Source organism: Mastomys coucha, unplaced genomic scaffold, assembly GCF_008632895.1.
Source record: "Mastomys coucha isolate ucsf_1 unplaced genomic scaffold, UCSF_Mcou_1 pScaffold15, whole genome shotgun sequence".
NCBI lineage: Eukaryota > Metazoa > Chordata > Mammalia > Rodentia > Muridae > Mastomys > Mastomys coucha.
This window is the reverse complement of record NW_022196897.1, coordinates 42,051,768-42,077,974: the sequence shown is the minus strand read 5'-3', so window position 1 is coordinate 42,077,974 and position 26,207 is coordinate 42,051,768. Positions and strand designations below refer to the sequence as shown.

General features: G+C 34.1%; 1 protein-coding gene across 4 annotated transcripts in view; it reads right to left on the bottom strand.

Annotated features, from left to right (window-relative positions):
• Galnt13 (polypeptide N-acetylgalactosaminyltransferase 13) overlaps window positions 1–26,207 on the bottom strand; it is a 633,613-nt gene that overhangs the window by 223,674 nt on the left and 383,732 nt on the right. For all 4 annotated transcript variants that reach the window (XM_031370288.1, XM_031370286.1, XM_031370285.1 and 1 more), the window contains exon 8: window positions 22,141–22,258. In XM_031370288.1, the coding sequence (XP_031226148.1) occupies window positions 22,141–22,258 (118 nt within the window). The remainder of the gene's footprint in view (window positions 1–22,140; window positions 22,259–26,207) is intronic.

Here is a 26,207-nt window from a genome sequence, read left to right as displayed (position 1 = left end):
CATTCTTATTGTTAATGTCAGAGATACTGTCTAGTGAGGGACTGGAAATCCCCCTTAGAGTTTTCATATAATTCTTAGATTAAAAGGGATGTGAGGGCAGCAAGCAGAGCAGAACTCTGAAAGCAGACTTTCAGCTGAAAGTCCTAAGGACAATAGACCACATGTGCCTGTGGTAACAAGTGGGTTGCATTCCTTGAGTTCTAAAGCCATTTCTCATTCCTCCTGCATGGCCCTCACCATAAATATCTCTCCTTATACCCAGAGGTAAGTACAATCCTTATCCCTCATTAAAGAAACTTCTCTTTGGAACAGACCAAGATCATTACAGAAAACCCTAACAAATCAAAATACAGGGTTATAGAGCCTAGGCCCAGTGTATACATCTGTAAAACAACTCCTTCACCTAAGGCTCAGGAAATATTGCAGAAGAGGGGACCTGAAAGATTATTAGAGTTAGATTATCAGAAAGTTAATTTGACATTGTCTTCTTGTAGGTAGAAGCTGCACCTTAAATTCTCATGAACTTGAAGACTGTCTAAACATAGGATGAACAAGGTCACTAACAATGCACATGCTAATGTGAATGGGAAAAGCACAAGGAGATCTCAGCCCCTCTCAAAGAACTACAGCTAAATAAGGAATGTTGAGTGTAGAACAAATAGTTTTCCTCTAGAAAGACCGCAGCAATGGTTAACCAATAACAAAAGTTCCACACTGAGAACATGTACATGAGTAACATTATACTGTCTGAGTGTTTGTATTAAGAAATACATATTAATATACACATACATATATTAATATACACATACATGTATGCATATGACACAAAATGATGAAAAAAGGGAGGTCAGAGAACTGAAAGAAACTAGGAATGCTTATATAGGAAGGTTTGGAAGGAGAAAAGGGGAGAGGAAAACAATATTAATTATATTACTCTCAAAGAATGATTTTAAAGGTAGATAGCTTCTGAGTAAGGACAGATGAGGTTGAAATGTAACCTCTATATGCATTCTATACAAATGCCTCCACATTATACACAAACTCACACTACACCACACACACACACACACACACACACACACACACACACACACACACACACACATACAGAGAGAAGAGAAAAACCTAAAATGGTAATCTTGTCAAGCTCATTATGAAACAATACATTTCCCCCAGCCAGTGAAGTATTATCTTTTTTTTAGAGAGTCTCAAAATTTATAAAACTAGTAACACATCAAACATAGATATGCAGCTCTGAAATATGAGCACAATGAAGGCTGAGATCGGAAGACTAGGAATTTGGATCAAGCTAACTGCCTTTTCTCTAGCTCCTACACTGGGGACCCTGTGCTCAGTCCAATAGATGGCTGTGAGTCTCTACCTCTGTATTAGTCAGGCACTGGCAGAGCCTCTCAGGGGACAGCTATATCAGGCTCCTGTCAGCCAGCACTTTCTGGCATCCACAACAGTGTCTGGGTTTGATGAGTGTATATGGAATGGATCCCCAGGTGGGGCAGTTTCTGGATTGTCCTTCCTTCAGTCTCTGCTCCATACTTTGTCTCTGCAACTCCTTCCATGGGTATTTTGTTCCCCTTCCTAAGAAGGATCAAAGTATCCACACTTTGGTCTTTCTTCTCGAGTTGCTTCTGGTTTGTGAAAGGGTTTGCAGCCCAATAGGAGGAACAACAATAGGAACTAACCAGTCCCTTCAGAGCTCCCGGGGACTAAAACCACCAACCAGAGTACACATGGTAGGACTCATGGCTCCAGCTGCATATGTAGCTGAAGATGGCCTAGTGGGTCATAAATTGGAGGAGATGCCCTTGGTCCTTTGAAGGCTCTATGCCCCAGTGTAGGGGAATGCCAGGGCCAGGAAGCAGAAGAGGATGGGTTGGTGAGCAGGGGTACGGGGGAGGGAATGGGGTGGGTTTTGGAGGGGAAACTGGGAAAGGAGGTATCATTTGAAATGTAAATAAAGAAAATATCTAAAAAAAGAAAATATTTTATATGAATAAATTAGAAATTTGCATTTGGAATGATATAAATTAAAGTCAAAAGTGTATTTGGGAGGATGAGAATTTTGTTGTTGTACTTTTCTGTATTAAATGTATTTGCATGTACATTTAAAAAAAAAGCTATTGGTCCAAGAGCTTTTCCTTAATCTGACATCATATGGAGGCAACAAAACTAAATGTTCAGCCATAAAGGCCAGGAAGCAGGAAATGTCTTCTGAGTGTACATGGACTAAAAGACTAATTAAAATCATATGTTTAGTGCATTGTAGTTATATCTGACATTTCTCAGCATTCACTTGTTGGGCCACACAAGACTATAGCCTTGCTTCAGTAATACACTATTCACACTTTGAACTGCCAATGCCTGCTCTCACACTCTGCAACACCGTGCCTCCTGAAGTGAACCAACTTAGATCTGAGGCAACTATACACAATCCTAGCAACCTTTTTACTCTACATGGAAAGCTTTTGTTCTTAAAGCACCTTAATGATTTGTTTTTAGAAATCAAAAGTGGTATTTTCCTATCATCGTTGCTTGTCATCTAAATATCAAGTTAGTATTTTATGTTATATTAGGATTCTTGACTTACAAATTATTGAAATCTTTGATGAAAGGTAATTTTTTAAATCAATTTTGTCTTGAATTAAGGTAAATTTTCACCAATTACTAAAATTGTTTTATATATAATTCTGCCATTTTGTATTGTGTATTTACTGTTAGTGGTGTTCTCACCATTAACGATTATAAAATCAAAAATGGATCAATTCTGAAAATCATTGAACATTTTCTATGTCTGAAAGCAGTGGTTCTCAACATTCCAAATTCTTTGACACTTTAATACAGTTTTTCATGTTGTCGTTACTTCTGACCATGGAATTATTTTTGTTGCTACTTCATAACTGCAATTTTCTCATGATATGAATTGTAATGTAAACATGTACACTCTTAGTTGGCACTGGTAAGAGAGTCATCAAACCCACAAAGCAGTTACAACTCACAGGGTCAGAAACAATGTTCTAAAGTATCAAAAAATCATTTAAAGTTATTTGTAACAAATAAATGATATATCTATTTAATATATCCAAATTTCATCTTTAATAAGTTTAAATTAAATATGTATGATATATTTTTAGTAAATGGTTTATTGGTATATTAATTGTGTATATCTCTATACTTATATTCATGTAAAAATATTATCAGTTCAGAACAGCTTACATGTTGTCTAAGAAGCCTAGATATATAGCAGATGCAGTTTGAATTCAAGGACAAAGAAACCCTGTATGAAAAAAGAGGGAGAGGAGGAGGAGGAGGAGAAGGAAGCAGAAGCAGGAGCAGGTGCAGGAGGAGGAGAAGGAAAGAGGATGAGAAAAAGAGGAAGAAGAAGAAGAAGAAGAAGCAGGAGGAGGAGGAGGAGGAGGAGGAGGAGGACGAGAAGGAGGAGAGGAAGAGGAGGAGGAGGAGGAGAAGGAGAAGGAGAAGAGGAAGAGGATGAGGAGGAGGAGGAGGAAGAGGAAGAGGAAGAGGAAGAGGAAGAGGAACTAATATTGCCTATAAATTTGCTTCTTAAAGATTACCCAATTTAACATAGCAATGAGCTTCTTAAAAGCAGTAGAGTTGTCCTTTTTACATCTATTCACTTTCTAAAGGACATAATAAATTGGATCTAAATTAGGTTTCTCATACAAGCTTAAGCCAGACAAAACTCTAGCCAAGAGAAAGGAGCTAGATAAGAACCCCTCCCCCAAAGCCTTCTGATATTGACACTGATAGCTGCTGGGAATTGAGAGTCAATTTCTTGGAAATTTTGCTACTAGTAGGTCTAAAAAGCTCCGGTGGAAAGCCACACAACCATTTAAATTAAAAAGCAGCACAAACTGGACTTGATTCATTAGGGTCTCGGAAGGGGATAGAAGAGCTCAGAAAGTTGTATGGGAGGGAAAAGAGTGTGGACCTGAGAGGAGTTGAGGGAATGAATGGGGTGAATATGGTCAGAACTTACTGTACAAATTTCTCCAATAACTAAATTTTCAAGAGACTTTAACCTTGCTTGCTCTGTTTGCTTTTCTTTACCTTTACTATTGGATGTTACTGGAGGAAAGCTTAGGGAGGAAAAGGAACAAAACCAAGATTTCTTTTACTAAGCATAGAATTGAGGAAAACTACAGAGGCTTAGAACTAAATCAGGTGTGTCTAAATCAGGGTGTCCAATACGCATGGTAAGTTAATGGTGGCCCTGACAGAGTCCTTAAGTTTATTTTATACTCTTAAATAAAAAATCCTATCATTTACAATTCATATTCCCAGAAATATTCTCATGGTATGCACATGTCTACATTTGATCATTGTTATACTGTTGATACTTTTGCCTTTCAAAATATTTCTAACCCTGCAATTTTCTGACCTTTAAAATCACTGCATTATAGAACTACACTTTATGCAGTTATTTTCTGCATCTGATTAGGACTGCTGATACTTTTAGTAAACACTACTTATCTCCTTTATATCTATAGGACAGGCCATGACCATGACTGTGTCGTTTCAAATCTTACACCTTCTGCTCAAATTAATTGTATGAATAGAGAATGCTGGGAATGAAGAATACAAAGTAGTCTCCAGGATATTGAAAATCCCAGAACATAAGGTAGCTCTAATAAAAAAAAATTAGTGACTAGATTATTGTGTTTAAAAAGTAGTTATTATTTCCTTGTTATGGTGTAGATGTCACTAGGGTGATACCTTTAGAAAAAGAAAGTAATGCATTATATAAGAAAATATATCATTTTTATCTTTCATAGTCTAAAATCTTAAAGTATGAAAAGTTTTAGAAATTTGGGGAAATTTAGCAGTATATATAAGGGGAACATTAAAGAAACTGCCAAAAATACTAGATTATGTAATTCCCTCGACTTACAACTTACATTATTAATCAATCTCAACTGATCATATGTAGAAAAGACTGAATACTAGAATGAAAAGCCAAAGGTTTGTTAAATGAAATTCAGGTGATACACTTTATATATTGGTGTCATCACCAATCTGATAAAATTGTCAGAAATCAGTAACATCTGCTACTTCTTGCCACAGAGAAATTCACGACAGCTGCATGCAGCTGCCCTAGAATTCATGCCAAAACATCCCCCTCTAAATATCAGAAGGCCACCTGGGTACACAGCTGCAGTGTGTGGCATCTCTTGCTCTTCTACACATGCCAGAAATATATACAAAGAACCAGGAGAAAAACCTGGTTCCGCAGAAAATAGTTGCCTTCTGTTCTAGAGATTCTAGAGTTTCTCTAGAGATTCTAGAGAAACTTTAGTTGTCTCATTAAAGTTGTCTTATTAAGTTGAAGTGTTCAGTGTAACTTATAAGTGGCCTTCCTGTAATTTGTAAAGTGGTCCTCATGTATAACTTGTAAAGGAGTCAAGTGATTTACCTGCAAGATGATAGACTTGGGGGCTGGGAGTCTTTCCTCTCCAGCATTTTTTCTAAGAATTTGCCCAGCACACACTGGCCATTGACTTTGTGTCAAACACCCTGCTGAGCTATGAATGAAGGAATAATAGTATATGGCTCTGTTTTCAAGTAGCCCACAGACCAGTTGAATTGTGAATAGTAGAAGTGGGCACATTAAACTCTAGTTCTCTATTTGCATTTGACAGCAGAAGAGCAGAATTTCATGCCTTCAAGGAAGATGCTCACAAAAGGGATATGATTCATGCCAAGCTAACTCCATTCATGACCAGGATTCACAATTCCTTCACTGTTATCAGCTATATCTTGCTACCAACAAGTGAAAATTCTTTTCAAGTTTTATTTCAAATAAATACCGTTTCGGGTGGGGAAGGCAGTACAAACAATTCTAATGCTATCAGTGAAAATCTATGGTTTTCTTCCAACAATCATCTTACAGGTACCTTTTTGTGAAGTAAGACAGGTATGAAACATAAAATAAGCACATTAGTGTCATCCCCAGGGCTCATCATAGTGTCTACAAACCCTATTGTGAGGTGATGATATGATAATGGTTACATATGATATGATACAGGTTTTGATTAGTAAAATAAATTAGTAGTAGTTAATCTCAATTGGATTGCAGACTAGAAACTAGTTCATTAATAGTTTAAGAGAAAACGAGGATGTACCTTAATGTCATGTCCTAGTATGCACAATGTCCTGGTCTCAATCTCTCTCTCTCTCTCTCTCTCTCTCTCTCTCTCTCTCTCTCTCTCTCTCTCTCTCTCTCTCTCTCTCTCTCTCTCCTCTGTTTCTGTCTCTCTCTGTCTCTCTGTCTCTGTCTGTCTCTGTCTCTCTGTGTCTCTCTGTCTCTCTCTGTGTGTGTTTTAACATGTTACTCTGCTCATTTATTCAGTAGAAATAATATTGATCTCACCCAACACGCTGTTTAAAATATAATAAGGATAATTTCCTCTTCTTTTTCTCTATACTTGCAAGATACCTATCTTTTGACATTTAAGGTTACTTCCTGTTAAATATTTTCTAAAGAAGCCATGGTTAGTAAACAAACAAACAAACAAAACCTTTTGTTTCTAATTGGGTCCCATTGTCAGCTCAATCTTCTCTCACATTTCTTGAGCTAATGAAGGCTTGACCAGAACTTGGGCTTATTTACAAAAAAGGAGTAAGTCAAACAGATTTAGTTTCTTCTCACCACCTTCAGGAAGACATTTTATACTCTTCTCTAAAGTTAAAACCTACCCTGTACTTACAGAACCTAGACATGAGATCTAGACTTGGACCCAACAGAGGAGGTTTTGATATTCAGCATTACCTATTGCTAACCACACAGCTTTTTCTATGGCGCTCAAAATGCTCAGCTATATAATAAAATTACAGAGACTAATAGTGTTCTGCTAAAGATATAGTAAAATAATGAATATGCAGCTGTTTCACAACAAAATGTATAACACACATTACTTTGGCATCTCCTTAATAATCCTCCAATATTGTAGGCATTTATTTAATCATCTATCCATTTTATTTCCATATCACTGTGTATTCAAATATTTGGTATCCGTCTATATTTTCTTTTATTCCCTTAAGCTAAAAGTATAGAAAATATAAAATAATTACTTTGATCATATTTACCCCTTAAGTTGTTCTGCAGTTTCTTTCCTGTTTGCTGGTAAATGTGTTTTAAAAGTTTTTCTTTCCCTACATATCTTCAAAATCCAATTACCTTATCTTATTTTGCAGAATCCTGAATCCATCATCCAGAAGTGCTCATGAAGCCTTTTATGAGCTTTCATTATTCTTACTTTCTTGCCTCTCTGCAGCAGTTGACACTGTTGACAATCGCCATAACTTTCTAAGTTTTTGTGACATTATATTAGTTCTTCTGTGACAGGTTGGCTTCTGCCTTCACTTTCCCTTCCTTCTCCCACCCATGGATGTAGGTGTAACTTAAGGACATGCCCTGCTCTGTTTCTTTTCCTATTTTCTCTCTTAGAAAACTTAGCCAAGCTCAGATACTTATTTAATTAGAAATCTGTAAAGCTAGCTTTCAAATCTGTCATCTTGCCTATACTTTGCCTAAACTCTGAAACACAATCTCTGACTTCATCAAGTATATCTTTAACTTTACATGACCTTAAGGAGTCTAGGGCCTCCATTCTCATCACCAAATGTGATGACAACATTTTTTGAGTTCCTGGGATCCTTCTGCGGAATTGCAGAGATGACCCAGGAACTGTCACCTTCAGCAGGGTTAATTACTGAACTGAAACATGCCATCACAGGATTTGTGAGGTACATTTTCTAAACAGGCTCTTTATGAAAGTTTCTCTTTTAGACACTTTCAAACATTTGGATGATTTCTCAGATCCTCTTGAATTTTAATGGCCATTTAAGAAAAGACCACACAGTGGTTTGACCTGTTAAAATATAGAACAAAAAACCATAATTACATAATTTAATTCTTTGATTAAAATAAAGAAAAGGTATAAAGCGAGGATTGGATGCTGTTTAGCTATAAAATGGTGATATAAATGGAAATATAAAAAGAAAAAAGAAAACTTTTAAAGTGGAGTGAGACATCACTGGAAAAAATTTAATACTACGGATCACCTTAGCACTATAAGTGGGTTAATAATTTCATAAGAAAATTTCCTATCCATTTTAGCATATTTGTCGTGCAAATAAGTGGTTGGTTTGAAAATTAATGAAAACATTCTTAGTACCTTTCATCTATGCAGTCAGATTTTCATATGTGGTGAATAGTGTGAAGTTGATAATTTTCAAAGATAATTAAAAATCTCCTAAAATCTACAATTAGTTTTTTAGTGATCCTTAATTACTGTTTCATTAGTACTTAAAACTCAAGTTAGATCAAAGTCTCCTCTTAGTATAATCTTAAACCTTAGAGTCATTTCTCATATCTAGGATCTGTTATTGCAGAAACTGCTGAGGCTTATTTAAACGAATTTCATAATTAGTTTCTTTTTTTAACTACATTTCTGGTTGACTAGAACAACAGTGAAATGATTGGTAGTCAAGTACTTAAGATAGACATCGCTAAGGGTGACAGTATAATCATAGCTTCAGATGTTGCACATTTATTACAGTAGTTACCATAGAGATTTAAATTTGGCTCTTTAATAACAAGTACATGGGTTTGACTTTGAATGCATTAATTCTGGTTAGCAACAGGTTTCCTAGTCAACTGTTTAGGAAAGCAGCAGTGTTGGAACGTGGTCTTAGAAGTCATTGTGGTACCACATCCTTACAATTATAAAAATCAATATTTTTATTTTAATAGATGCTTTACTATGTCTCATATATCAATGAAATGCTAGCTCCAAGGACCACATAAGAACCACATATGCAATTCTTTTGTGATAAATCATTGATTTAAATTCCCAGAAACAAGAGGTCAGACATGAAATCTCTGTCCTTCTCCCTCTTCCTCCCACCCACCCCCGCCCCGTGTGTCTTCATGCATGTGTTTACAGGTGCAAGTGTGTTCAAGGAAGGCCAACAAAAGATGTCTGGTACCATCCTCTATAGATTTCCAACTGAGTTCCTGAAACAAGGTTTTTCTCTGAACTTCAGTCATCAATTTTTGTTTAAATATATTCTAAGTGAACTTCCTGGCTTTGAGCCCCAGTGCAGATCCTACAAACCATAAGACGACATAAGGCTTTTTCTGTAAGGTCCAAACTCAGGGTGTTATGCTGTGTTTTTACTCCTTACTCACATCTACAAACCTGAATTCAAATATTCTAGTATTCAGTTAGAAAGAAGAAAAAAATTGAATAATTTTTTTGAATTGAATAATAATTGAATGCAGATCATATGCCTATGATCTGCATTTCTTGTATTATCTACAATGCTATTGAGCTATTTGAGCCTACACCAATTTTGAGGGGTCATTGTTTTCCTTTTTACAGTATGTTGTGGAAAGTAAACTCAGGTTGCCAGAAGGCACATTTACCCCCTGAGAATTCTCTCTAAGACCTATATTTTATAATTTATAAATTCATCCCTGGCTTTATGAAACCACAGCAATCTCCCTCCCATCTAATCATGTGGTACAATATCAAGGGACCTAGAAATGTACCATTTTGTGGTATTTTCCCTAAAATTTGCACACCAACTGAAATTGAGAAGCCATATACTATATATGCATTCATGGAGTCTAGTGAGGGTTTCTGTACACATTATGCTAACTATATATACAGTGTGAATTGGGCACATGTCTGCTACATTAGGGGTGACAGAACAGAAACAGAGTATGTTGAAGATTCAAACTAGGGAGAGAAACACTAACACATATGCCTAATAGATGCCGAAATGTACTATGAAAATTTGTATAAGAACATTATACTTAACTGTGCAAAATATGGTCTTCAAAACAATATAAACTCTTAGAACATAACTTGGACTATTTGGCTGTTTTTTTGTTTTTGTTTTTGTTTTGTTTTTGTTTTTGTTTGTTTGTTTTTATGTCTGATACCTAGAACAATGCTTCATTAAGATCAAATAAGCAGGTCAACTAACATATTTTTTCTGAGACAGTGAGTTTTACTTTGTACACTTTCATGTCTTTCAGATGCAGGAATCCTGTACATTTAGCAAAGACAGACACAGCTAATTTTATGGATTCCCCAAACATTTTTATGTATACTATAGGCTTTATCTTAAACATTCCTCTACAAAAACTTGCACAATTGATTTCTTCATATCATGTTGGTTTAGGCTCAGATATACCCTTAAAGGTTTCTAGGATACTCTAAGTAATAAAATTCTTCATCTCTTACCATCATGTTTGTTACAACCCTTACATAACTTTATTTTTTTTAACTAGGCACATCTTTTTCAAAAATAAAAGAGTGATGATTTAGAATTTACTCATTTATTGTCTGTCTGTCATTGCCCAGTAACATAAACTTAATGAGACATTGTGTGTACATGTTCTGAACATATGAAAATATCTTTTTTAGAGTAAATTGCCTAATTTAAATGATTTGTAAGAAACATTTTAATCTAATGGCAAGAATCTCAACAACAAAGTTTTATATTTATATATATATATATATATATATACACACACACATATATGTACATATATACATAAATATACATATGCATGTATATATATACATATATATTGATAAAAATATTAAACCTTTTTATGTAGTGTTTTCTTAAACTTCCCACTTTCATATGAGAAAAATCAAAGCTCAGTATCTAAGATAAATAGTGTTAAGTTCATAAGTCATTTTTAGATATAAAAACAAACATTCATTTCATAAAAGAATATATAAGGGTACATTATATATAAATCAGCAGGATATATTTTTATCTTATATTTCTATTAAAACATTTTCAAACATTGTATTTCAATGATGTTTCCACCTCCCTCAGTTTTTCCTAACCCATCTCACTTCAAACCTATACAATTTAATATGCTTTCTCTCCTCTTTCTCTCCCTATCTCCCCCTCTCTCAGACTTCTTCCCAAACAAAAAATACAAACAAGAGTCAAATAAGCTCAAGCAAAACAAAATAAGATCAATACATAGAAAAGACCAGAAAAAGCAAAAGGAAACAAAAATTACACAAAGTAACAAAGAATTCATTTTTGTTGGCCCACATCTCCTAAGCCTGCTCAACTCTATTTTGTTTAATTATGCATATTTAATGGGAGACTGTAAAAAATTTGATGGAAAGATAATATGTTAGATTTGTCTATGTACAATTTTATGCAAATTAACCTACTTGAAAGCTCTGTCCTTATAAAGGACCAAGGAATCCCAAAGTAGGCTCTCTGAAAAGACAAAAATGATTAACAGACCCTTGGCCCAATTAATCAACAGAAAGAAAGATGTAACCAAAATTAACAGAGTCAGGCAAGAAAAAGGAAACATTACAACATATTCCAAAGCAGACAGATTCACAATAATATAAGGGCATGTATATATATATATATATATATATATATATATATATATATATACACACATATATATACACATATATATTATAATACAATAATAATATACATTTATATGTATATACATATATGTATATTATATTATTGCATGTATGTTATTATAGTATTATAATAAATATGTATATATATGTATATATACATATATATATATAAACAAACCTATGCATCATTAAACTTGAAACCAATTTAATGGACAGCTCTAGATTCATCCAAATGACTGAAATTGCAGTATTCAGGAGAGATAAAGACACACACTTCATTCTAATCAATTAACAAAGAAGACACCACAATCCTAACTAGATGTACAATAAACCCAGGTGCACTCAGTATCATAAACAGATTACTACAGGACGTAAAGACACAATTAAATTCCAGTTCAGTATAAGGAAGTAATTGCAATATTCCACTATGTCAATAGACAGTTTAAAATGAAGACATTAATAGTTTATACAGACTAAGGTGTTTGAAAGTTTAATATACAAGCCTTTAGACTAAAAAACAAATCAGACCCTGGTGAAGTAACTGCACAATTATAGTAGACTTTCAAATAAGATATACATCAATGCTTTGTAATTATTCAATAAACAAACAAACAAATAAACAAACAAAAAACAGAAGGGGCATTTTAAAACTTCTTTTTGAAGCCAGTACCACTTTAACTTATAAACCAAGTAAAAACACATGAAAATTTTAGTCAACTTCTCTGATAAACACACTAATACTAATCCTCACTAATACTAACAAACAGGATACAGACATGTATGAAAAATATTATCTACCATGATAGAATTGGCTTTATCCCACAAATGTAATGATATTTTAACATAAAAAACAGTAAAATAAAAAGACTTAAATGCAAAAATTTACATGTTCAACTCAGAACAAGGCTTTGTGAAAATACAACAAACTTTCATAATAATAATCCAGAAAAACTAGATTTGGAAAGATCATACCTCAATTTAATAAAAATTATATATGACACACCCACAGCTAATATCATCCTATATGCAGAAAAACATGAAGCAACTACATTAAATTCAGAAATAATCCTGAGCTGCTCACTTTCCAACTTCTTTCAACATTGTACTAAGAATTCTGGAATTTTGATCTTTTTAAAAAATATTGTAAGAACATGCTCATTTTTTAATCCCATTCGTCAGGATTGGGGTGGGTTCAGACTGTCTGCAGTACCTGTTTATAATTTGCCTTGCACTCCATCAGAAGGGTAGTTATGCCAGCTGCAGATAATTTTTGTGACTGTGTGACATTTGGAATGCTGGGAACTTTTCAGAGTACGTAAATGCTAGAACCCCAGTTGTGGGATGGTTGTTGGTCATTGCTCATTTAGGGATGTTGAGTGTGGTTTAAATTTCTGATGAAACAAATGTAAGGAGACATTAGAAAATAGAAAGATTCCCAGGGTAAAAGATTGGTAGAATTGTGGTTGAGAAAATGACCAGGATACCAAAAGCAATTGACAGGTTCAATCTCTGCTCCATAGTTTGTCTCTGCAATTCCTCCCATGCATATTTGTTACCCCTTTTAAGAAGAAACAAAGTATCCACATTTTGATTTTCCTTCTTGATTTTTTTGTGGTTTGTGGACTGTACTTTCTGTATTCTGATCTTCTGGGCTAATATCCACTTATCAATGAGTGCATACCATGTGTGTTCTTTTGTGTTTGGGTTACCTCACTCAGGATGATATTCTCCAGATCCATCAATTTCTCTAAGAATTTCATAAATTCATTGTTTTTAATAGCTGAGTTGTACTCCAATGTGTAGATGTAACACAATTTCTGTATCCATTGCTCTATTGAGTGACATCTGGGTTATTTCCAGTTTCTGGTTATTATAAATAAGGTTGCTATGAACACAGTGGAGCATGTGTCCTTATTACATGTTGGAGTACCTTCTGGTTATATGCCCAGGAATGGTATAGCTAGGTCCTCTGGTAGTACTATGTCCAATTTCCAGGGGACTGCCAAACTGATTTCCAGAGTAATTGTACCAGCTTGCAATCCCACCAGCAATGTAGGAGTGTTCCTCTTTCTCCACACCCTCTCCAGCATCTGCTGTCACCTGAGTTATTTTTTCTCCTAGCCATTCTGACTGGTGTGAGGTGGGGTCTAAGGATTTTCGATTTGCTTTCCCTGATGACTAAGGATGTTGAGCATTTCTTTAGGTGCTTCTCAGCCATTCCTTTTTCCTCAGTTGAGAATTCTTTGTTTAGCTCTGTACCCTATTTTTAATAGGGTTATTTGGCTCTCTGGAGTCTAACTTGTAGAGTTCTTTGTATATTTTGCATATTAGCCCTCTATCAGATATAGGATTGGTAAAGGTCTTATCCCAACTTGTTGGTTGCCATTTTGTCCTATTGACAGTGTCTTTTGCTTTACAGAAGCTTTGTAATTTTATGAGGTCCCATTTGTCAATTCTTGATCTTAGAGCATAAGCTATTGGTGTTCTGTTCTATTAGTTTCAATGTATCTGTTTTTATGTGGAGGTCCTTGATCCACTTGGACTTGAGCTTTATACAAGGAGGTAGGAATAGATTAATTTGCATTCTTCTACATGCTAACCACCAGTTGAGCTAAGACCATTTTTGAAAATGCTGTCTTTTTTCTACTGGATTGTTTTAGCTGCTTTGTCAAAGATCAAGTGACCATAGGTTAGTGGGTTCATTTCTGGGTCTTCAATTCTATTCCATTGATCCAACTGCCTGTCACTGTACCAATATCATGCAGTTTTTTATCACAATTGCTCTGTAATACAGCTTAAGGTCAGGGATGGTGATTCCACCAGAGGTTCTTTTATTGTTGAGAATAGTTTTTGCTATCCTAGGTTTTTCGTTATTTCCGAAGAATTTGCAAATTGCTCTTTCTAAGTCTGTGAAGAATTGAGTTGGAATTTTTATGGGGATTGCATTGAATCTGCAGATTGCTTTTGGCAAGACAGCCATTTTTAATATATTAATCCGGCCAATCCATGAGTATGAGAGAACTTTCCATCTTCTGAGATCTTCTTTGATTTCCTTCTCCAGAGACTTGAAGTTCTTGTCATACAGGTCTTCTTCTTGCTTAGTTAGAGTCACACTAAGGTATTTTATATTATTTGTGACTATTGTGAAGGTTGATATTTCCCTAATTTCTTTCTCAGCCTGTATATCCTTTGTGTAGAGGAAGGCCAATGATTTGCTTGAGTTAATTTTATATCCAGCTACTTTGCTGAAGTTGTTTATCAGGTTTAGGAGCTCTCTGGTGGAATTTTTGAGGTCACTTAAGTATACTATCATATCATCAGCAAATAGTGATAATTTGACTTCTTCCTTTCCAATTTGTATCCCTTTGATTTCCTTTTGTTATCTAATTGCTCTGGCTAGGACTTCAAGTACAATATTGAATAGGTAGGGAGAGAGTGGCAGCCTTGTCTAGTCCCTGATTTTAGTGGGATTGATTCAAGTTTCTCTCCATTTAGTTTGTTGTTGGCTACTGGTTTACTGTTTATTGTTTTTACAATGTTTAAGTATGGGCCTTGATCTTTCCTGATCTTTCCAAGACTTTTATCATGAAGGGATATTGGATTTTGTCAAATGCTTTCTCAGCATCTAATGAGATGATCATTTGTTTTTTTTCTTTGAGTTTGTTTATATACTGAATTACGTTGATGGATTTCCATATATTGAACTATTCCTGAATCCCTGGAATGAAGCCTACTTGATCATGATGGATGATCGTTTTGATGTGTCATTGGATTCTCTTTGCAAGAATTTTATTGAGTATTTTTGCATCAATATTAATAAGGGAATTTGGTCTGATGTTTTCTTTCTTTGTTAGGTCTTTTTGTGGTATAGGTATAAGAGTAATTGTGGCTTCATAGAAAATCAGTAGAGTATCTTCTGTTTCTATTTTTGGAAGACTTTGAGGAGTATTGATATTAAGTCTTCTTTGAAGGTCTGATAAAACTCTGCACTAAACCCATCTGGTCCTGGACTTTGGAGATTATTAATGACTGTTCCTATTTCATTACCAGATATGGAACTGTTTAGATCATTTATCTGATTTTGATTTAACTTTGGTACCTGGTATCTGTCTAGAAAATTCTCAATTTCATCCAAGTTTTCCAGTTTTGTTGAGTATAGGCTTTTGTAGTAGGATCTGATGATTCTTTGGATTTCCTCAGTTTCTGTTGTTATGTCTCCCTTTTCATTTCTGATCTTGTTAATTAGGAAACTATCTCTGTGCCCTCTAGTTAGTCTTGCTAAGGGTTTATCTATTTTGTTGACTTTCTCAAAGAACCAGCTCCTGGTTTGGTTGATTCTTTGTATAGTTCTTTTTGTTTCTATTTGGTTGATTTCAGCCCTGAGTTTGATTATTTCCTGCCTTTGACTCCTCTTGGATGAATTTGCTTCTTTTTGTTCTAGAGATTTCATATGTGCTGTCAAATTGCTGGTGTATGCTCTCTCCAGTTTCTTTTTTGAGGCACTTAGAGCTATGAGTTTTCCTCTTAGGACTACTTTCATTGTGTCCCATAAGTTTGGGTATGTTATGGCTTAATTTTCATTCAACTTCAGAAAGTCTTTCATTTCTTTCTTTCTTTCTTTCTTTCTTTCTTTCTTTCTTTCTTTCTTTCTTTCTTTCTTTCTTTCTTCCTTCCTTGTTCAAGTTATCATTGAGTAGAGTGTTGTTTAGCTTCCCCGTGTATGTGGGCTTTCTGTTGTTTATGTTGTTATTGAGGAACAGCCTTAGTCCAGGGTGATCTGATAGATTGCAAGGAATTATTTCAATCTTCTTGTATCTGTTGAGGCCTGATTTGTTACCAATTATATGGTAAATTTGGGAGAAGGTAACATGAGGTGCTGAAAATGTGTATCTTTTTGTTTTAGGATAGTTTTATAAATATCTGTTAAATCTATTGTTTCATAACTTCTGTTAGTCTCACTGTGTCTTTGCGTAGTTTCTGTTTCCATGATATATCCATTGCAGAGAGTTGGATGTTGAAATCACCCTTTATTATTGTGAGCTTTTGTAAAGTCTCTTTTATGAATGTAGATGCCCTTTGAATTGGAGCATAGAGGTTCAGAATTAAGAATTCATCTTGGTAGATCATACCTTTGATGAGTATGAAGTTCCTCTCCTTATTTTTTTTGATCACTTTAGGGTGAAAGTCGATTTTATTCTATATTAGAATGGCTACTCCAGCTTTTTTCTTGGAACCATTAGCTTCAAAAATTGTTTTCCAGCCTTTTATTCCTAGGTAGTGTCTGTCTTTGTCACTGAGATGAGTTTCCTGTATGCAATAAAATGTTGGGTCCTGTGTACATACCCAGTCTTATTGTCTATATCTTTTTATTGGGGAATTGAGTCTATTGATATTAGTAGATATTAAGGAAAAGTAATTGTTGCTTCATGTTATTTTTGTTGTTGTAATTCTGTTCATGGGGCTATCTTCTTTTAATTTTGTTGGAAAATTACTTTATTGTTTTTTCTAGGATGTAGTTTCCCTCCTTGTGTTGGACTTTTCCATTTATTATCCTTTCAGGGGCTGGATTCATGGAAAGATATTGTGTAAATTTCGTTTTGTCATGGAATCCTTTGGTTTCTGTCTATGGTGATTGATTGCTGGGTATAGTAGCCTCGGCTGGCATTTGTGTTCTCTTAGGGTCTCTATGACATCAGGCCAGGATCTTCTGGCTTTCATCGTTTCTGGGGAGAAGTCTGGCGTAATTCTGATAGGTCTGCCTTTGTACATTACTTGACTTTTTCCCTCAATTCTTTTAATATTCTGTCTTAGTTTTGTGCATTTGATGTTTTGACTATTTTTATGGCGGGAGGAATTTCTTTTCTGGTCCAGTCTGTTTGGATTTCTATAGTCTTCTTGTATGTTCATGAGCATCTCTTTCTTTAGGTTAGAGAAGTTTTCTTCTATAATTTTTTTGAAGATATTTACTGGCCTTTTAAGTTGGAGGTCTTCACTCTCTTCTATACCTATTATCCTTAGGTTTGGTCTTCTCATTGTGTCCTGGATTTCCTGGATGTTTTGGGTTAGGAACTTTTTGCACTTTGCGTTTTCTTTGACTGTTGTATCAAGGTTTTCTATGGTATCTTATGTACCTGAGATTCTCCTTCTATCACTTGTATCCTGAGGTCAGAGCACACCCTGGAGGCAAGCTCTCAGCTTGCAGGAAACATGCAAAGAGGGCTGTGGATCTGCTGTCCCTCTTAGGTGTAAAAGGATGTAGAAAGGATCCTGGCCCAGGTGGCCTGCCACTTCTGAGGTCCCTGCCTCCTGCCTGGTCCAGCCTTAGAAAGTCACTAGACTTTCCCTGGGTCAGAGCACTCCCTGGAGACAAGCTCTCTGCTTGTGGGGAAGGGGCAGAGAGGGTTCTGAATCTGCTGTCCCTCCTAGGTGTAGATGGAGGCAGAAAGGATCTCAAATAAAGATTTAATCACCAAGAAATTTCCCCAATTCCTGCATTACATTTTTTATTGTTAGAAGTGTGTAGATTTTATATTCACTCTCCATCAACTTTTCTCCACACTGTGACCCCTCTATCAACTTTTTGTAGTTCAATTATTTAAAGAATTTCTTCCTTTGTCTTCCCTAAAAATAGAACAATCTGCTTTTTGTGAAAACTCGTCTCAAATCCATTCCTTTGATCAATTCATTTTTCTCTTTTCATTTGTTAACATGGATATTCATATTGACTTTTAAACATTAACCCAATATGCATCTTTGTGATTAATTCCACTTAGTTGCAATATTTATCATATTAAATATTAATTTAAAATCTTGTTAGGTAATTTTTTAAATCTATGCTCACATGGGACACTGCTTTGTAGTGATATATTGTAGTGGCTTACTTTATCAGAGAAATGCTGGTATTGTAAAGTCAATAGGGAGATGTTATCTCCTTTTTTAATTTTCTGAAAATTTATATGCTAAAATTTATGTAATCCTATAGAACTCTTTGATAGAATTCAGCAGCAGGGTTATCTGGCTAAAGAGTTCCTGCCTGTAAAATATTTCTGAAGGTTCACATATTTTTTTACCAGATGCAAGGCTAGTATGCTGGTTTCCTATGTCTTTTAAGAAAACTGCCCATTTAATCAAGTTTCTTAGGGTATTTTATAATATTGTACTGTCCATACAAATCCTATACATCTTTAATATAATTCAAAATTCATCACCATATCTCCTTTCTCTTTCTTAGTATTGGTAATGTTTATTATCTCTCTTTTTTCCACAATTTCAGAGAGAAATTTAAATAATTTACTGAATTTCCTAAGGAAACAGAGTTTTGTGTTCACCATGTTTCTTTAAAATATTTCTTCTTTTATAATTAATTTATCTTTGCTTTCATCCTCATTATTTCTTCTCATGTGGGGAATTTGGGAGACACTATACATATGTGTTTGATATTCAGGTATTGAAGTGCTTTTTATGGCATTCTCTCATGGCCATATTTTAAGGATGAGGTTATTATTAAATGATACTCAAGAATGATGTGGTTTGTTACATCTGCAAACTTTATTACTGTATTTCAAGAGAAGACTTCTATGATGCAATTCATACGGGAAACAGTGTACTAAAAAAACTGTATCTATAATTCATTTTATCCTTCTTTCCAACATAAAAATTATTGCTGTATCTTTTTCATTCTAGAAATTCTCAAACTAAAACTTTGCAGATTTGGTAACTTATTTCAACTTACTCCTGTAGAGAGTAGAATAGATGGGGTTTGGACATAGGCTGATTAACTCCCAATTCAAACTTCTAAGCATTATTCTATTGTGACTTGGAGGAAGGCCTTTCCAACTTTTGTTTCTTAATAAAATCAAGTCAACTGACTCTGATTCAATTGATATCAGCCTATGTTCTTCATCACATGCACAAAATGACATAGACTTTTAGAACTATTGTTCTTTGTGTCATGACTACTGCTCCATGTCTTGAGGTTTATGAAATGTAAAGGAATTTACTAGCAATGTATGTTGGGTAAAATGCTTATAAGCTTACTATTTAAAGATGGATGACATTATTAGAATAAGAATTAATTTTCATATTATCATTTTCCTCTCTCAAATGTCCTTCCATAAAATTTTCAAATCCACAAACTCTGTAAAATCTCAACCTCCTATTACCACCTAAGAACAAACAGCTCACTATCCTCATCTCTTCTATAATTATTTCTTAAACACTAATGAATAATGCATTAATACAATTTCTTGATCTCGGGTATCATCAATTGCCTTTATTAAAATATAAGTACCACAAGCCCATCAAGTTTGTCTACCAGTATTATATATTCACAATTTATTGAACTCAATAAATGCTGATTGCATTAATTCATTTATATTTAGATATTATTCTTAGGATTTGTGTTACATCATGACTTGTAGAATTTAATGAGAAGAAGGGTTTGAAATTATTTTTTGCAGAGCCATTTGGATCTCCCTGTAGCTATTCTTGCTGCTGCTGGATACATATTTTCTACCACAGAAGGGAACAATCAAAGAAAGGTAATATCACAGATCAAGCAACCATGTCAGAAATCTGGAAGGAGAATATATATGTGTGGGATTTTTAAATCTGTTCACAACTAACAACTCTTCAGTCCACTACAGTACACAAGAATGGCTGAGGATGTAATGGCAGGACATAACAATGAGGAAGGTAACTGGCAGCTCTGAGAATCACAACTCTGGAGAATGACAGCTTGTATTTGCCAGTCACCTTCTTTTTGCTTTCCTGACATCTGCACAGCCCTCTCATACATGTGTAACTTTGACATATTCCTCACCTCCCTCATCAGGCCTTTCTTAATGGTTTTATTAGTAATGTAGTTATTGTCAACCATATCATGAAGTCTCCCTGTAATATAAGTGATGCGATCCAGACAAGGGAAGGTACTGCCAGATAATCTGGCTTAATATGCAAAAAAGATGCAAGAGAATAGTTTTAAAGGCTTATATAGATATAGATATAGATAGAGATAGAGATAAAGATAGAGATACAGATAGAGAGAGATAAATAGACAAATACATACAGTAATCACTTGTTGATTGTTCTCTTCCCACAAGCATAGCAAGCAGAGCACATGCTCAGGGAGTCTCTTGGAGTAAAGCCTTACAGATTTTGTTTATTTCCTCAAGAATAGAAGCAAATTGCTCTCATGTTTATCAATATTTTCCATTCTTGTTTTAATTTCTTTATTGCTTTGATTTAGGGGAGGGTAAATTTCTTATTTCTGTCATTTTTTGGTCTATATTAATAGGATTAGATCTCTAAATGGCTTCAAAGATTCTGCAAAATATTATTCACAACTTGATAGCAGGAAGATAGTTCAAATCTTTTGTTGACAAGTTATATATAGTATATGTATATATATGCATAAATAATAAAAAATCTATTTACGGTCATGAATATCATTTCGATTAGAGACAAATGTAACACAAAATGGTTGGCCTTTTGCTTTAGAAATATCCCATACAACCTCAGAAAAACTAAATTCTACATTAGAAAAAAATAACTTAATCCAAAAATTTAATAAGCATGTTTTAAAATTTTGGGAGGAAAATTTTTTAAATTTTTATTTTATAAATTTTAATCATATAAATTTAAATTTCATTTCTTAAATTTCATCTTCATGTATATATGTGCATTACATGTGCCTGGTTCCTGAACAGGTCACAAGAGGATACCAGATCCCTAGAATTTCTTTATAGATGACTGTGAAGTACCATATAAGTACTGGGAATTAAACTAGGATACTCTTGTAGAGTCTACAAGAACAGCATGTGCTTTTAACCATTGACTCACCTTTCTAGTTCTTCAAATTTTAATAATTTCTTACAAAGTATCACACATATTTGCTGTTACTGGAAAAGAAACTTTCAAGTTGATGTTCAAAACTAGTTTTCAAATACTTTCATGAATGTGTCTAGACTAACTTGTCTTATTTTAAATGATACTGTTTTTAGTGTTTTGTATTAAAGTTTCTTAAAGTATAGTCATTAAAGTAATTCATTATAAAATAATATGCACAACTGAATGTAACATACTTGAATCCTTTTTACTAGTACTTAAATAAAGACATATTTGTGGGTCTGTATTTCCAATTTTGCCTATAAAATATTCACTAAGCTTAGTTCTGATTTCATTTATTTGAAAGTTCTTTTATTAAGTATATTTGTAGTTTTCAAAAACAAAAACAGAAAACAAAACTTACAATCATGTCTATGGTTGCAAAACCACTCATGATTCTAGAATCCCTTGACTTAATGTTCCTTAAGAAGAAACTTATTCAGCACTTGCAATTCAGCTTGCATAAACAATTCCAAGTCCTAATAAAAGACAAGACTGATTTATGGGGAAAGCTTCAATTAGCAAATAAGGCTAGTCTAATTCAACAAGTGAATATCTTAACATATTGTGACTAAAAATAAAAATTATTTGGAAAATATAAAATTCCAAATTTAACAGTACAATTTGCATGCAGTAGGACTCAATTAAAGATTTTAAAGAAATGTATAAACCAAATAAACACTAAATTGAATCACTTAGAAAAACTGACAGTAAATTATTGGGTGTGATAGATGCATGCTACCATATACTATGAGCAGAGTTTAAAAATAAAGAAAAATACATTTACCCTAAAAGACATTTCAAGATTCTCTCCACCCCAGATATCCATTCCTGCATCGTAAGTTCCTATCTCTTCAAAGTAGTTTCTGTCAATAGAAAATAGGCCACCAGCCATAGTAGGGGTCCTAGTTGAAAACAAAACAAAAAGAAAAAAATATGTTTTGAAAACAATATGTGGTGTTTAGTGATATTATAGCAAATACTTTTGACATCTTAAATATTAGAATAATCCTCAAAAATCAAGCTGGAAAAACAATGTCAAAGTGTGAAAGCATTTAAATTTTTTAAATTGCATTTATATTTCACACATTTTGCAAAATTAGATTAAATTACTTTGTTTTATTATAGGTGATAAAATAGAAACATTAAAGAAACACTGCCCAGTTAAAACTGCAGCTTCTACATCCCCCAAGGCATAGCAAAGAAAGGACTCTGCCTTTTACATGGTCCTTAAAGAGATTACATCGTCTCAAAAATACCAATTATGATCTTGGCCACAGAATTACAAATCACCTTAATTTGAACACCAGGAAACTGAGAATATGTGCTATATAAAAATATCTATCTTAATAGAGAAGTATAACAATTGCTATGACAATAACAGTACTATGACAATGTTTGTGGAAAATATCTAATGTTAATTACAAGTGTTTTAAACAAAGGCAGTAAAGGAGCTTTACATGCAATTGTTTATTATTCATTATATACTGTTAATGATAATTATTTGTATAAATCTAGATGTGAACATGTATTTTACATACTATTCAGGGATTTAAAAGGATTTTCACATAGAATCTAAAATTTTCCATCAACAAATAAATTTGTAATTGGTTTTCACTCTTGAAATTTTTCTACAAAGACAAAGCATTAGATATGGCCATGGAAAACAAGTAAGTTACTCAATATCTTCAGCTCTACCTTTTCTCCTACAAATCCAATCTCCAAATCTACAAATCCAATCCAGTCTCATCCCTAGCTCTGCAGCAGAGCACTTGCCAAAATAATTTCCTCATGTTCTGCACCTATTTGCAGTTGATCATACAGTTAGATCTTACCTTCATAACTATCATCCCCCCACTCATGATTTTATTAAAGCCCCAAATCCTGCAAGCCCAACCTGGGAACCAAAAGCCTCTGAAATCATGGAACCAGTCAACCTAACTTTAAATCTCCACCTCAACTCTTCTAAATCTAATCTGTGACCTTAATTCCAAGAGCTTTGTGGCAGATCACCTGCTTTGGTTTCTCTTCACCCTTTTATCATTTGAAAAGTAAACATATCCTGGTAAAACACCCTGCTGTGGATGCCACCCAGCTCATCTTCATTTCTTACAGGCTGCTAATACCTAGATAGACATTTTAGAAGTAAGAACCAATAGTCACATAACACAGGATCCCAAAAAGAGTTTACTACCATACAATATACCACATTCTCCCAAGGACCAGAGAGGAAAAAAACAAAGCAAGAGACAAAACCCAAAAACCAAGAAACAAAATATCCACATAGAAAGACAAGACTAGATATCAACACTTAGAATTACAGCTCTCCCAAACCTGGATGGCTAGACTCCAGGATAAAAATACAGCCATAAGAATATGACTCCAGTAGAATCCAGAAATGCTATTGCAGTAGATCCAGGAAATTGCACCATAACTGAAGCTCAAAGCAAAGTCCTTATAATAGCTTTTATGGATATGATAGATAACCTTAAAGAAAAATTAAAAAAAAAACTTAAATAAACCTATGAAATAACAAGGAAGGAGTAGGAGGAAATGAATAAAAGAGTTCAAGACTTGAAAGTGGAAACATATCAATAAATAAAACCCAAATTGAGGGAAATCTGAAAATAAAAAGTTAATAAAGTTAAATGGGAGCTTCACTAATAAAATACAAGAGCTGAAAGAGAAAATCTCAGTCTAGACATATTAGATGATACAGATATCTAAGTCAAAGAAAATGTTAAATTGAAAAGAATTCTACAAAAACATCTAGGAAATTTGAGAGAATATGAAAGAGCAAATCTCAGAATAATAAGAAAAGAAAGAAGAAGATAAACCCAGAACAAAGGCACAGAAATATTTTCAACACTTCATAAACAACAAACAAGCAAATAAACAAAACAACATCAGAAACAACAAAAGCATCCCTACTTAAAGATGGAGTGGTACAAGAAGCATTCAGAGCAACAAACAGATGGAATGAGAACAGAAAGTCTCATCTTCATAATATAATAGAAACCACAAATGTGTCAACACTCCTCAAACTATTCTAAGAAATTGTAAAGAAGGAACATTGTGCAAATTGTTTTGGAAGTCCACAGTTACCATGATACCCAAGCCCCAAATCACTTGAAAAATGAACAGGAATACAATTGTAGACCAAGTTTTTTTATGATCATGAATGCAAAAATTCAAAACAAAAAACTACAAAATAGAATCCAAAATGCATTAAGAAGTTTATACCACATAATCAAGGATGCTTAAGTCCAGAAATGGAGGCAATATTCAACATATATGAATCAAAAATACAATCCACACTATAAACAAACTGAAAGATAAAAACATGATAATCTCAGATGCAGAAAAAGCTTCTGACCAAATCGAATAACTCTTCATGATACAGATGCTGGCATGATAAGGGATACAAAGAACATACCTCAACATACTAAAGATGGTTTACAGCAAGCCCAAAGACATCATTAACTTAAATGAAGAGACAATCAATACAATCCATTAAAATCAGGAAAAGGACAACCATACCTATTTAATATAGCACTTGAAGTTGTAGCTGCAGCAATAGAGCAACTGAAGGAGATCAACAGGATACAAATTCCAAGTAAAAAAGTCAAAGTATCTTCATTTACATATGATATGATAGTATACATAACTGCAGTACTTTGAATGTGCTTGACCTAGGGAGTGGAATATTAGGAGGTGTGGCCTTGTTGAAATAGGAGTAAGTCTTGGAGGAAGTGTGTTACTGTGGGGTTATGCTTTGAGACCATTCTAGCCGCCTGAAGCCAGTATTCTCCTGTTTGATTTCAGATGTAGAACTCTTAGCTCTTCCACAGCCAAGCCTGCCTAGATGCTGCCAAACTCCAGCCTTGATAATAATGGACTGAACGTCTTTGAACCTATAATCAAGCCCCAATTAAATGTTGTTCTTTATAAGAGTTGCCTTGTCCATGGTGTCTCTTTGCAGCAATGAAACCCTAACTAAGACAAGACACTTTTACCATTCATAAACATTGCCACCAAAGTAGTTGGACATGAAATTAATTCACAAAACTCATGAGCCCTCCCATAAATAAACGATAAATGGACTGAGAAAGAAATTGAGGAAACACCTTTCACAAATACCTCAAATAATATAAAATATAGAGGAATAACTGTAATCAAGCAAGTGGAAGACTAATATACTATTACCTTAAGATACTGAAGAAAGAAATTGAAGATAGAAGACAAAAAGCTCTCTCATGGTCATTGATCATTATTATTAATATAATACAAATGATCATCCTACCAAAAGTCATCTATAGATTAAATAAAATCCCCATTAAAATTACAACACAAGTTTGTACAGATCTTGAAAGATCAATATTCATTTTAATAAAATGAAAGTACACACACAGAAAATACAATCCTGAATAATAAAAGAACTGAATTATCATCATTCCTAAATTTGAAGTAGTACTGCAGATCTGTAGATATAAAACAACATGGTATTTGGCCCCAAAACTGACAATTTAATCAACTGAATCAAAGTGAAGTTCCAAAGATGAATCCAAACACCTATGGACATGATTTTTAATAAAGATGCTAGAAATACACACTATAAAAAGATAGCATCTTCAACCAACGGTGCTAGTCAAACTGGATGTCTGCATGTAGAAGTATCCAAATATATCCATCCTTTTCACCTTAAACAAATCTCCACTTCAAATGGATCAAATACTTCACCATTAAACCAGTGACACCTAACCTGTTAGGATAGACAGTGGGGAATAACCTTGAACTTATTGCCACAGAAGACTCAAAACAGAGTACTTTTTTTTTTTTTTTTTTTTTTTTTTT